A 12,078-nucleotide genomic window follows, 5' to 3' on the forward strand; every position below is an offset into this window, starting at 1 on the left:
AAAGTTTTTCCTAGGGCTCCTAGGGTGTTCACTATGTCCGTAAATCGTGTGTACATAAAATACATATTTTTATTTTGTTCCATTTGGAACAATTCATATTGACGAGTGTATCTACAAATTTTAGACTATTTAACTTGATTTATCCCTTCATAGACAACCTCAAGTTTATTCCATATTTCTTGGGCACTCTCACAACTAGATATTTTATGAAATTCTTTCTTATCAAGAGTATAAAACAAAGCATTCATTGCCTTGGAGTTTAAAGATATCTTTTTCTTTTCTAATTCACTCCAATGACTTGATGCTTTTGGAATATCATCTCCTACTTCATTTTTTAATCATAGGCATGGCATGAATGTACCATCATAAATAACTTTCCAAATTTCATAATCTAAAGTTTGCAAATAAATTTTCATCATAAATTTCCAATATGTGTAGTCATTATCGTCAAAGAACGGTGTTTTAGTTGTGGGCTGTCCTTCCCTAAAGGTTCAGTCATTTTGAATTATCATTTATCTTTAGCTTTAGACGGTTAAGTCTAAACAAGAGCACCTTACTCTGATACCAAATGAAATATAAGTTATGCAACCCAAGAGGGGGGTGAATTAAGATTTTAAAACTCAAGCTAAGCAAACCACACAACAATTTAATCTAATGTCTTAATGGAATTGAAAACAATAAATTCAATAAATCACAATAATAAAAGAATAAGGGAAGAGAAAACAAACACAATAATTTTTATGTGGTTCGGTAATCCCCGTCTAAGTCCACACCTCCAAGGATACTGGGCTTGAGGGTTTCACTATCCAAGCCTTCAAAGCTTTAAGAACACTTACAAATGACTTCAAATGTGTCAATCAACCTTTATACTAAGAGATTATCCGCAATCTCTTGACCCAAGTATATCCTAACACTTACAATCACTCAAAACAAAGATTAAAAATTTGTTTTTCTCTCACACAATATACATGATTACAAATCAATGCCTAATGTGTGAATAAAAAAAGCAAGAATGAATTTAAAGCTCAATTAATGTTGTATTCTCGATTATAAGCTCAATGATAACATTGTGATCAACCCTTGTTTGAATTTGATTGAACTTATTTATAGTTAGAGCTTTAAAATAGTCATTGTTGACTTTCTGCTTGAAATTGGATCGCCGTTACCAGTTATCGATTAACCGTTTTGACTAGTCCAAGTGACCGTTGAGCTGAAATTCAAATAAACGGTTGATCGTTTGCCACTATTGGTTTGCCGTTAATTTTCAAAGACCTGCAAATCAGATTGTTGTCATCCGTTTTTGCTAAACGGTTGAAGGTTAGCATAGAATGACATTCTGGAAATTATTGGTTAGCCGTTTGAAATTAACGGTTCACCGTTTAACTTTAGTAACTTGCGAAACATATTTGTTTTATTCATTTTTTATAACCGGTTCAAGTTTAAGCATTTATCCCTCTTTGGAAATTATCGATTAACTGTTTCAAGGATAATGGTTCACCGTTTAATTCCAGAATCACAGTTTTAACCAAATTTTACAGGGAATTGTTTTCTGATTAAAGTTTAACGATTATCCATCTTTCATGAACACATTTAGTAAGATTATATGGCTTTTGAGAAATTGTTTATTAATGAAAAACTTCAATAGTTTAATCAAAAGCATTTAAAGTTTGTTATCATCAAAATTAATAAAATGAACATATACATATTAACAAAGACCACTTGTGTGACTAGTTACGGGGCGTACGAGCTCAAGATCATGCCTTTCAGCCTCACTAACCCTCTAACCACATTTTACACGCTCATAAACCACATATTCCAGTTGTATCTTAATCAGTTTGTGGTGGTATATCTTGACGAAATTGTGGTTTATAACAAAACATTGAAGGAGCATGCCAAGCACTTGTAGGTTATATTCAAGGTGTTGCGGGACAATGAGCTCTATGTTAAACAGGGGAAGTGCTTGTTCGCATAGCTGGATGTTGATTTTATTGGCCACAAGATCAAAAGATGAGATGTTGCTCATAGATAAGGCTAAGGTCAAAGGCATCGCCGAATAAGAGCCACCCACGAAGGTCACGAACTTGCGCTCCTTCTTAGGCCCTCGCAAACCACTATAGGAGGTTCATTAAGGGCTATTCTACCATTGTCGCACCACTCACCAACTTGTTCAAAAAGACCACCAAGCAGGAATGGACGGAGAGGAGCCAACAAGCCTTTGATGCCTTCAAGAAGGTTGTTACAGAAGAGCCGATTCTAGTGCTACCGAACCATGCATTGTCATTCGAGGTGCAACGGATGCTTCTGATTTTTCTATTAGAGGTGTATTGATGCAAGACAAGCATCTGATAGCTTTTAAGAGCTGAAAGTTAAATAACACGAAGCGGTGGTATACGGTACAAGAGAAGGAAATGACAGTGATAGTAGATTGTTTGTGCACTTGAAGGCATTACTTGCATGGGTCTAAGTTCATGGTGAAGACAGACAATGTGGTGACTAACTACTTTCAAAGCCAAAAGAAACTACTAAGTCCGAAACAAGCAAGATGGAAAGACTTCTTGACCGAATTCAAGTATGTCTTGGAGTATAATCTGGGAAAGGCTAATTTGGTAGCAGACACCTTAAGTCGAAAGGCTAAGTTTGGCGCCATGAGTCGGATACTAGGAGAACTTCTTGTGCTCATAAAGGAGGGAATAGAGCATGATCCCTTGGCCAAGCAACTGGTTTCTCTCATGCAACAAGGGAAATTGAAGAGATTTTGGGTTGAAGATGGCCTTTTGTACACCAAGGGATGGGTCTATGTTCCAAAGTAGGGAAACTTGAGGCATAACTTGATTAAAAAGTGTCACAACACCAAGTAAGGTAGACACCCGGGACAAAGACAGATATCAAGATCGTTAGAGATGGCATACTATTGGCCTCAAATGCAGGATGTGGTGGAGCAGTTCGTGAGGACATGCCTTGTTTGCCGACAAGACAAAGCATAGCAACAATGTCCTGCGGGGTTACTTGAGCCACTTCCCACTCCGGATCGACCATGAGAGAACATATTAATGGATTTCATAACTTGTCTTCCGAAGTCCGAGGGGTTTGCGACTATTGTTGTGGTGGTGGATCGATTCTCCAAATATGTCACTTCCATTCCCACCCCAAAACAGTGCTCAACGGAGGACACCGCCAAGCTTCTCTTTAAGCATGTGGTAAAGTATTGGGGACTTTTAAAATCCATCATTAGTGACTGTGACAAACGGTTTACTGGGAGGTTATGGACTGAGTTGTTCAAGCTTATGGGAATGAGTTAACACTTTGCTTTACAAGCTCTCACCTGCAAACTGATGGGCAAATGAGAGAGTGAACACTTTGCTCGAGCTATACTTGCGGCATTTTGTGAGTGCCAACCAGCATGATTGAGCGAAGTTGCTGGGCGTTGCCCAATTTTCCAACAACTTAAAGTGGAGTGAGACTATTTCTAGGAGCCCTTTCGAAGTGGTCATGGGACAGCAGCCACTAATGCCATGCACATTCATCACGAGCTATACCGGGAGGTGTCCTGCGGCATACAAGGTGACTAAGTTGTGGCATGAACAAGCAGATATAACACGAACGCACCTCGACAAAGCAATTAAACAGATGAAGAAATGGGTGGCCAACAAGCGTAAACATGTGGAGTTCAATGTGGGTGACTTGGTGCTAGTCAAGATCTTACCGTCAAAATATAAGTCCGCCCGCTCAGTGCACAAGGGCCTTGTTCAGCGATATGAGGGCCCATTTTTTTATCATCACAAGGGTCGGCAATGCGTCATACAAGCTAGAGTTGCCTTCTTGGTTTAAAATTCATTCGGTCTTCCATGTTAGTTGCTTGAAGCCATACCATGGGGACACGGAAGATCTGATGCGGGGAGAATCCAAGTGCCCTTCACTCGGCAACACAAGGGTGTATAACAAAGAAGTGAAGACCATTTTGGCTGATCATGTTGTTCGAAAAAAGAGTTTTTGGTCGTATTAAGAATACTTCGTCAAGTGGAAGGGTCTACCCCGAGAGCGAAGTAAGTTGGGAACCCGCAAACGACTTGTGGCAATTCCAAGACAAGATCAAAGACTTCCACTGCGAGTCAACAAGGACGTCTTCGGATTAGGTGGGGGAGAATGTGACGCGCCAAGCCATGGTGTGTGCCACCATCCATAAAGGTTCTAAATTTATGGAGGCTTGTATGAATGCTTGTAGATATTTCCATGTAATTAATGAGTCAGGTGTAGTTGAGTTAATATAAGGCCACAATCTAGACACTTCCTTGTATTCTATAAATAGAAGGGGTTTCATTTGGCCAAGGCACAATAAGAAACACACAAATTCCAGCACACAAAGCATTGTAAGCTTTCTTTAAGCAATAAGAGTTCTTTCCTTTCATCTTAAGCGAGTTTGAATGAACTCCCTTTTCTACTTTCGAATATAGCAACAGATTGAGTATGCAAGGCTGACTTAGGGCTAAGAGAGTGGGATTTGGCGCCTAAGGTCACACAGCACAGCGAGGGAAAAAAAAGACCATAACATTAAGCAGGGTTAGGGGCTGTGTGTGTGACTATGTGTGAGTGAATGTGTCGTTTGTGGGTGGAGACACTCCTTGATTGCTGAATAGGATGAACTAAGGTTGGAACGTTGGAATTCACAGCCTAAAACTTTCTGATGCACAAGATCCTCCAAAGAGGCGAGTGCAGAGCATACTCGTTACAGGATCGAAATAAACTATTAAGAGATAGTGTCGTTTTTCAAGGAAGATAGAGGAAAAGGAAGAAGCTTAAAATGTCATGTTATTAAAACACGATTCTATTTTATTCTTAAACGAGTTCTGATTTACAAGCAGAGATAAGTCTTCCTTATATAGAAGAACTTATAAAGAGAGGATATGACAGGACCCTTATCCTTTTGCAAAAGTAAAAACATAAATAAAAAACATCATTATGAAAGGGATACGACAAGATCCATATCCTTTTTCTTAAAGCAAAAGCAAATAGGAAATGATTACAGACAACATTATTACAAAGCAAAAAGTAAATGCTTTGCTTTTATCAAAAGCAAAAGCAATTATTACAAGCAAACAAAAAGACTTAAAGAGGCAGCAAACACGAGACTTGCAGATAAGATCATCAGTGGTTATGAGAGGGTGACAAGTTGCCAACATCACTATCGACCTTTGCGAAAGGTTCTTTCCATTAGGGCAAATGGGAATAGTATTGACGAGTTGGTGAATCTATTGGTGGAATTGGACTGGTTTGTGGAACTGGACTGGTTGAAGATGCACCAGGTGTTTCTGCAGAATGCAGAATTGAAGTGAATTCTTCCCAAGGATCTTGAGAATCTTGAAAAAGAATGTTGGCACAGTCTGGTCTTTCTTCCTTAATCAATATTCCAGTGGATGGAGAATGACTGGATAAGGGCATTTTAGAAGTAGGAATGACTATAAGTTCATGATGTGGACCAAGGGAGATACGTTGAATATTAGTTAGTGTGGGCTGAACATGGTTTAGTTCAAGAAGGTAGTTTTTTAAGGTAGAGACGAGGTTACAGTCGTGCGTCAAGGGAAAACTGTGAGGGATGGTTTTCCACTCATAAGCTTGATCCTGGGTCCAAAAGAGTTTGATGACAGGGTGTTCAAAGTAAGGACGGTGGATGATGAAAATTGAGGTGAATTGTTCACCTTCTTGATCAGGGAGAATATTGAGGTAATGGTGATTTATGATGAGGCTGAGTTATTTTCTCTACCAAGAAAGAGGAGAGAACCATTCAAAGAGAGTCCATAATAAGGAATGAGCTTAGGTTGAGTCGATAAGGCGTCTGGACATTGCCTGTACAAGAAAAACAAGCTTAGTAGCATATAGAACAGTGAGGCACCATAGGTACCACAGTTCATCTTCTGTGATCTTTCTTATTTGCATCTATTCTGGCTAATTCAACTTTTAGTCTTCTGATCTCTGCTTCTTTTTGGTTGAATTTTATACCCCAGTATCGGTTTTGAATCATCATCTGAAGTTCTGAATCAAGCTGAGAGACTTGATTTTGCAGATTGAGGTATATATGTTCAAGTTGAGCCGTGATTTTATCAACTTTGGTGTCAGTCTGTTTGACTTGAGAAGCAACCCTTTCAATTTTGTCATCAAAGGTTTTGAAAGCTGAATTTTGTGCCCTAACATTTTGTGTCTGCCAGTTTAAGACGGCTTCAAAAGGTCTTGGTTCCTCAAGTTGGCTATGGGAGTTACTAGAGACTGGACAAAAGGTTTAGTGACAACCTTTGTCTGAGGTTCTGTCTGTTTTTCCAAAAGTGGAAATTGTTTTTAGTACGAGCCAGATGAAAACATCATGCAAGACTGGATTGGTGAAGGTTGCATACTAGGTTGATTAGCCTCTTATCTGTATTTTTTTTGTTGATACTCCTTTTGGATGAGCCTTAACCCTTTTTGATAGATTGGCAAGGGAGTTGTACTGTCTGGGTCATCTAGAGGCAAAAAAGGCCTTTATTGGCATGGCTTCATCTTATGACTTTTCTTTTTTTGACGTCTGAGCCGTCTGTTACAGTGATCATCATTTTCTTCTTCTAGGCATGGTGATAACTCTAGGAAATAAGAGTTATTACATCAATTCCAAACTTGAATCAAGGTCATTTAGAGAACAAATAATGTGTTTTTATTACATTTTGATTACCTTTTGCATAAACATTCATTTTAGTTGGGTTTTAATAAGTTTTGTTTAAATCAAATAATTTGTGCTAAAAATCAGGTGCATAATTGTAGGTTTTAAATTCATAAGGGGAAGCTGAGGCATTAGAAGAGCAAGAGGAGGAAAGAAGATGGCCACAAAAGAAGACAAGCACAATCGGTAATAATGCAGTGCTGTTGAGGATGCTAGGGCAACTAGTGTTGTAGAAATCAGAGAGGAATGCGGAAGAAAGCTTAAAGCGTGGGCCAACCATAAAATTGCGATCTGCATGTTTTCTAATTTAAAACGCATGCACACGCATGGACTTTGGGTCTTTTACCCTAATTTACAATATAAAAGGAGGCGTGCACCACTTATAAAGGCGGCAAGGAATTATCATAAAAAATAATTACAAAGGTAAGAAGAAGGAGATCAAGATTGAAGAGTGCTATTCGGAAACAAGGAAAAGAACCGTTCAGAATTATTTATCTTTCATCGTGCTCAACTTATATTTTCTCTTCTTCCTTGAATTGTTTGGATGTATTCCGAAATCAATATATTTGTGTTTATTTTTCTCATTCAGATTATGAACTAAATTTACTTGTGGTTGAATGACAAATAATCCAATGGGTTCTTGACTGTTCTTTTATGTTGTTATGGTAATGCTGTAGCATTATACTCTAGTAGTTTTTATGAATATAATTGTTATTTCGGTTCACCTCCCATTTAATAGTTTTAGTTAAGATAGAGCAGTAAAAGGGCATGTCTTAGCGAATATTATTAGAGTATTACTAGTTCTTAAGTCGAGTTTCCTGGATTAGGTTACCTTGAATCCCATAAGGACAATGCTTGAAGTTAAGATTTATGACACTCTAGACATAGGTGTTCACCTTGTAGGGTGGAGAGATTAAAGGTTATAGTGTCGTACCATAAATATATGAGCAACTGGTCATTGTTAGTAGATTTAAAGGTATAAGATTTCCAACATGCGATAGCTGCGGATGCAGATTTATTCTACCCATTGCTGCAGCACTTATTGTAACAACTGGTGCTATTTTGGTAAACAACAGTCACCTCATTAGGAGAGTTTGATCATTCAACTACTATATTCTCAATTGAAGGTTAGACACATTTAATTTAGTTTAGTTCAGTACAGTATTTTTTTATTTCCATCTCTCATAATTATTAGTTACGATAGAATTATTTGACAATTGTTTGTTTCGATCTTTAGTTGATTTGTGCTATTGTGATTGCTTTAGCGTTTTGAAGTAACATCAATCCCTGTGAAGACGATCTTGAATATTCATCGCTTTATTACTTGTTGTGTATACTTGCACATTGGCATTGATAATAATTGATTATATAAATCAATCAACAAGTTTTTGGCGCCGTTGCCGGGGATTGATTGTTTATTTTTGAAGTGTGAAGTAAATCGTGATAGCGCCAAATTTGATTTGATTCATTCTATTTATTGGCAGATCGGTACATGCATGCACAAAGACAGATCTGTGGCATTCCAATTCGATCTTGAAATTGAAAGGACTGTCAGGAGACTACGAAGAGAACAAAGGAATTCAGAAATTGCTTCAAGCATGAATAATTTACAGGATGCGCAGAACTTGAATCCTCATAGGCCCCTACAACCAGTCAACATTCAAGAAGAGTAGAATGAACATGCCAACGAAAGACAGCCAAGCAATAACAATATTATTTACATGGCTGATGACAGAGATAGAGCTATAAGAGATTACGCTGTACTAACCCCGCAAGTTGTATACCCTAGGATCATCAGACCTGAGGTAGAATAGCAAATTTTGAGTTGAAACCAGTGATGTTTAAAATGTTACAAACAGTGGAACAATTCAATGGATTGCCTAATGAAGATCCCCATCTCCATCTTAAATTGTTCTTAGAAGTAAGTGATGCTTTCAAGATTGCTGGAGCAACACAAGATGCCTTAAGGCTGAGGCTCTTCCCTTATTCCTTAAGAGATCGAGCAAGAGCATGGTTAAATTTGTTACCCTCTGATTCCATTACTACATGGAATGAATTGGCTGATAAGTTGCTAATGAAATATTTTCCACCAACAAAAAATACAAAACTGTGGAATGAGATTACTTCCTTCCATCAACTTGAAGATGAAAGTTTGTATGAGGCGTGGGAAAAATTCAAGGAATTGCTAAGAAGGTGTCCTCATCATGGTATCCCTTGTTGCATTCAATTGGAAACTTTCTACAATGGGTTGAATCCGAGTACAAGGTTAATGGTGGATGCTTCAGCAAATGGAGCTCTGTTATCCAAATCTTACACTGAAGCTTATGAAATTCTAGAAAGAATTGCCAACAATAATTATCAGTGGCCTTCAACCAGGCAACCAGCAGCAAGAGGATCAGCAGGGGTACATAATATTGATGCAATTACAGCCTTATCAGCATAAGTAACCTCATTGACTAACATGGTAAAAGCCATGACAGCTGCTCCAGCAACAGCAAAGCAAGTTACTGAAAATTCTTGTGTCTATTGTGGTGAAGAACATGATTTTGATAATTGTCCTGGAAATCCAGCTTCGGTAAACTATGTAACTAACTTCAATCGACAATCTCAGAACAACTCATATTCAAATACTTACAACCCAAGCTGAAAACAACACCCAAATTTCTCATGGAGCAGTCAGAATTGAAATGCTCCAACATTGAATGGACTGAGTAGAAACACACAACCACCTGGTTTTCATCAACAAAATCAAGGGCAAAAGCATATTAGTCATGATCCAATCACTTCACTGGGATCACCGATCAAGGAGTATATTGCAAAGAATGAAGCAATTGTGCAGAGCCAAACTGTGTCCTTAAGAAACCTTGAGAACCAAATGGGACAACTAGCTACAGTAATGAGCAGCAGAACTCAAGGAAGCCTACCTAGCAACACAAAAGACCCTAGGAGAGAAAACAAAGAACACTGCAAAGTAATTAGTTTGAGATCTAGAAAGAATGTTAATATCCCAATTAAGGTGACCAAAAATGGGATGGAATACAATTCAGCACAAAAACCAAAACCAACTCAAAAGGAAAGCCTGTTACAGCAAACTCCTCTTTAAGACACTGGTTACATGGGTTAAGCTACAGCAACTGCGGAGGAAATTCAACCAGAACATGCTGAAAAAGAAGTCACAACACCAGTAGTTACAACTTGCACCAAATCAAACAAACAAAGTTCGACATCTCCTGAAGCTACCTAGCAGTTTAGACATCCACCACCTTTCCCACAAAGGTTTCAGAAGCAAAAACAAGACAAACAGTTCAGCAAATTCCTGCAAGTGCTGAAGCAACTGCACATAAATATACCTTTTGTGGAAGCTTTGGAGCAAATGCCAAATTATGTGAAATTTCTAAAAGATATTTTGGCACGAAAAAGAAAGCTGGGAGAGTTTGAAACTGTTGCTTTAACACAGGAAAGCAGTCATATGCTCCAGAGTAAAATTCCCACAAAATTGAAAGATCTAGGGAGTTTTACAATACCCTGTTCTATAGGGACTAGGTATGCTGGCAGAGCACTTTATGACTTGGGAGCTAGTATTAATTTGATGCCACTATCTGTATTTAAGCAACTGGGAGTAGGGGACTGCAGACCAACAACAGTCACTCTGCAATTAGCTGACAGATCTCATGCATACCCTGAAGGAAAGATAGAGGATGTATTGGTGAAGGTTGATAAATTCATCTTTCCAGTGGATTTCATTGTGCTGGACTTTGAAGTTGACAAAGAGGTTCCCATTATACTTGGAGGATCTTTTCTAGCAATTGGGAAAACTTTGATAGATGTGCAGAAAGGAGAGCTCACCATGAGAGTGAATGATCAGCAAGTCACATTTAATGTACTAGAGGCTATGAGGAACCCTGAAGAAGTAGAATATTGCAATTTCTGAAGTGTAGTGGATCTTGTTGTAGCATACAGAATAGACAGATGCTGCAGAAATGTACTTGACAAAGTCACCACCTTTGAGGATGTTGAAGAGGAAGATGTTGCAGCAATCCAAACAGATTAAATGGACAAACAACAATCTGATAAGCACAACAGGTTTATTGAACACTTGAATCTTTCAGACAGGGAAGTAAAAATAACTTTACCATCTATTGAATCACCTCCTAGCTTTGAATTAAAACTACTACATTCACATTTAAAGTATGATTATCTTGGTCAAAACAACACACTCCCTGTAATCATTTCTTCTACTTTGGATGCAAGTCAAGAACAGAGTCTAGTAGATTTGCTGGGAAAATACAGAAGAGCAATTGGATGGACCATGGCAGATATAAAAGGGATAAGCCCATCCATATGTATGCATAAAATCCTGTTAGAGAATTGTTCCAGCAACTCGGTGGAGCACTAGAGAAGTCTGAATCCTATTATAAAAGAAGTGGTGAAAAATGAAATCATCAAATGGTTAGATGCTGGAGGCATATACCCAATATCAGACAGTTCATGGGTAAGCCCGGTTTAATGTGTTCCAAAGAAATGAGGGATAACAGTAATGGCTAATGAGAAGAATGAACTTATTCCTATAAGGACAATGACTGGATGGAGAGTGTGTATGGATTACAGGAAGTTAAACAAAGCCATAAGGAAAGACCATTTCCCACTTCCATTCATAGATCAGATGTTGGACAGACTTGCTGGAAAACAGTACTACTGCTTCTTAGATAGGTATTCAGGCTACAACCAGATTGCTATAGCCCTAGAGGATTAAGAGAAGACTACATTTACTTGTCCCTATGGAACTTTTGCCTTCAGAAAAATGTCATTTGGGCTATGCAATGCTCCAGCAACTTTTCAGAGATGCATGATGTCTATATTTTCTGATATGGTATAGCAGACTTTGGAAGTTTTCATGGATGACTTCTTAGTTTTTGGAGACACATACAATAATTGTTTACACAACTTGGAAGAAGTTCTTAAAAGATGTGAGATGACCAACTTAGTACTCAATTGGGAAAAATGTCATTTCATGGTACAAAAAGGAATAGTGCTGGGTCACAAGATATCCAGGATGGTATTGAGGTAGACAAAGTTAAGATAGAGGTAATAGATAAACTGCCACCTCCAACTTCAGTAAAGGGCATTAGGAGTTTTTTGGGTCATGCTGGATTCTACAAAAGATTCATTAAGGATTTTTTCAGAGTAGCTAAGCCTCTGTGTTCATTACTGGAGCATGACAAACCATTTCACTTTGACAAAGAATGCCTTCAAGCATTTTGAGAATTAAAGAAAGCTCTGATCACTGCTCCAGTAGTTATATCTCCAGATTGGACTTTACCATTTGAATTGATGTGTGATGCTAGTGATCATTCTGTGGGAGCAGTATTAAGGAAACTGATTGATAAGGTTTTTCA

General features: G+C 38.2%; 1 protein-coding gene and 1 non-coding gene across 2 annotated transcripts; one reads left to right on the forward strand and one right to left on the reverse strand.

The window, feature by feature from the left end:
* Positions 1-8,786: 8,786 nt before the first annotated feature.
* On the reverse strand, positions 8,787-8,893 carry LOC127903578 (small nucleolar RNA R71). Its single transcript, XR_008056286.1, has one exon. It is a non-coding gene; the product is annotated as a small nucleolar RNA R71 (small nucleolar RNA).
* A 250-nt stretch (positions 8,894-9,143) lies between these two features.
* LOC107178784 (uncharacterized) lies at positions 9,144-10,613 on the forward strand. Its single transcript, XM_015534372.1, has 2 exons — positions 9,144-9,257; positions 10,140-10,613. The coding sequence occupies exons 1-2, from the start codon at positions 9,144-9,146 to the stop codon at positions 10,611-10,613; spliced, it is 588 nt and encodes a 195-aa protein (XP_015389858.1).
* The last annotated feature ends 1,465 nt before the right edge of the window (positions 10,614-12,078 follow it).

Source organism: Citrus sinensis, chromosome 6 (genome assembly GCF_022201045.2).
Source record: "Citrus sinensis cultivar Valencia sweet orange chromosome 6, DVS_A1.0, whole genome shotgun sequence".
In the NCBI taxonomy this organism is placed as follows: Eukaryota; Viridiplantae; Streptophyta; class Magnoliopsida; order Sapindales; family Rutaceae; genus Citrus; species Citrus sinensis.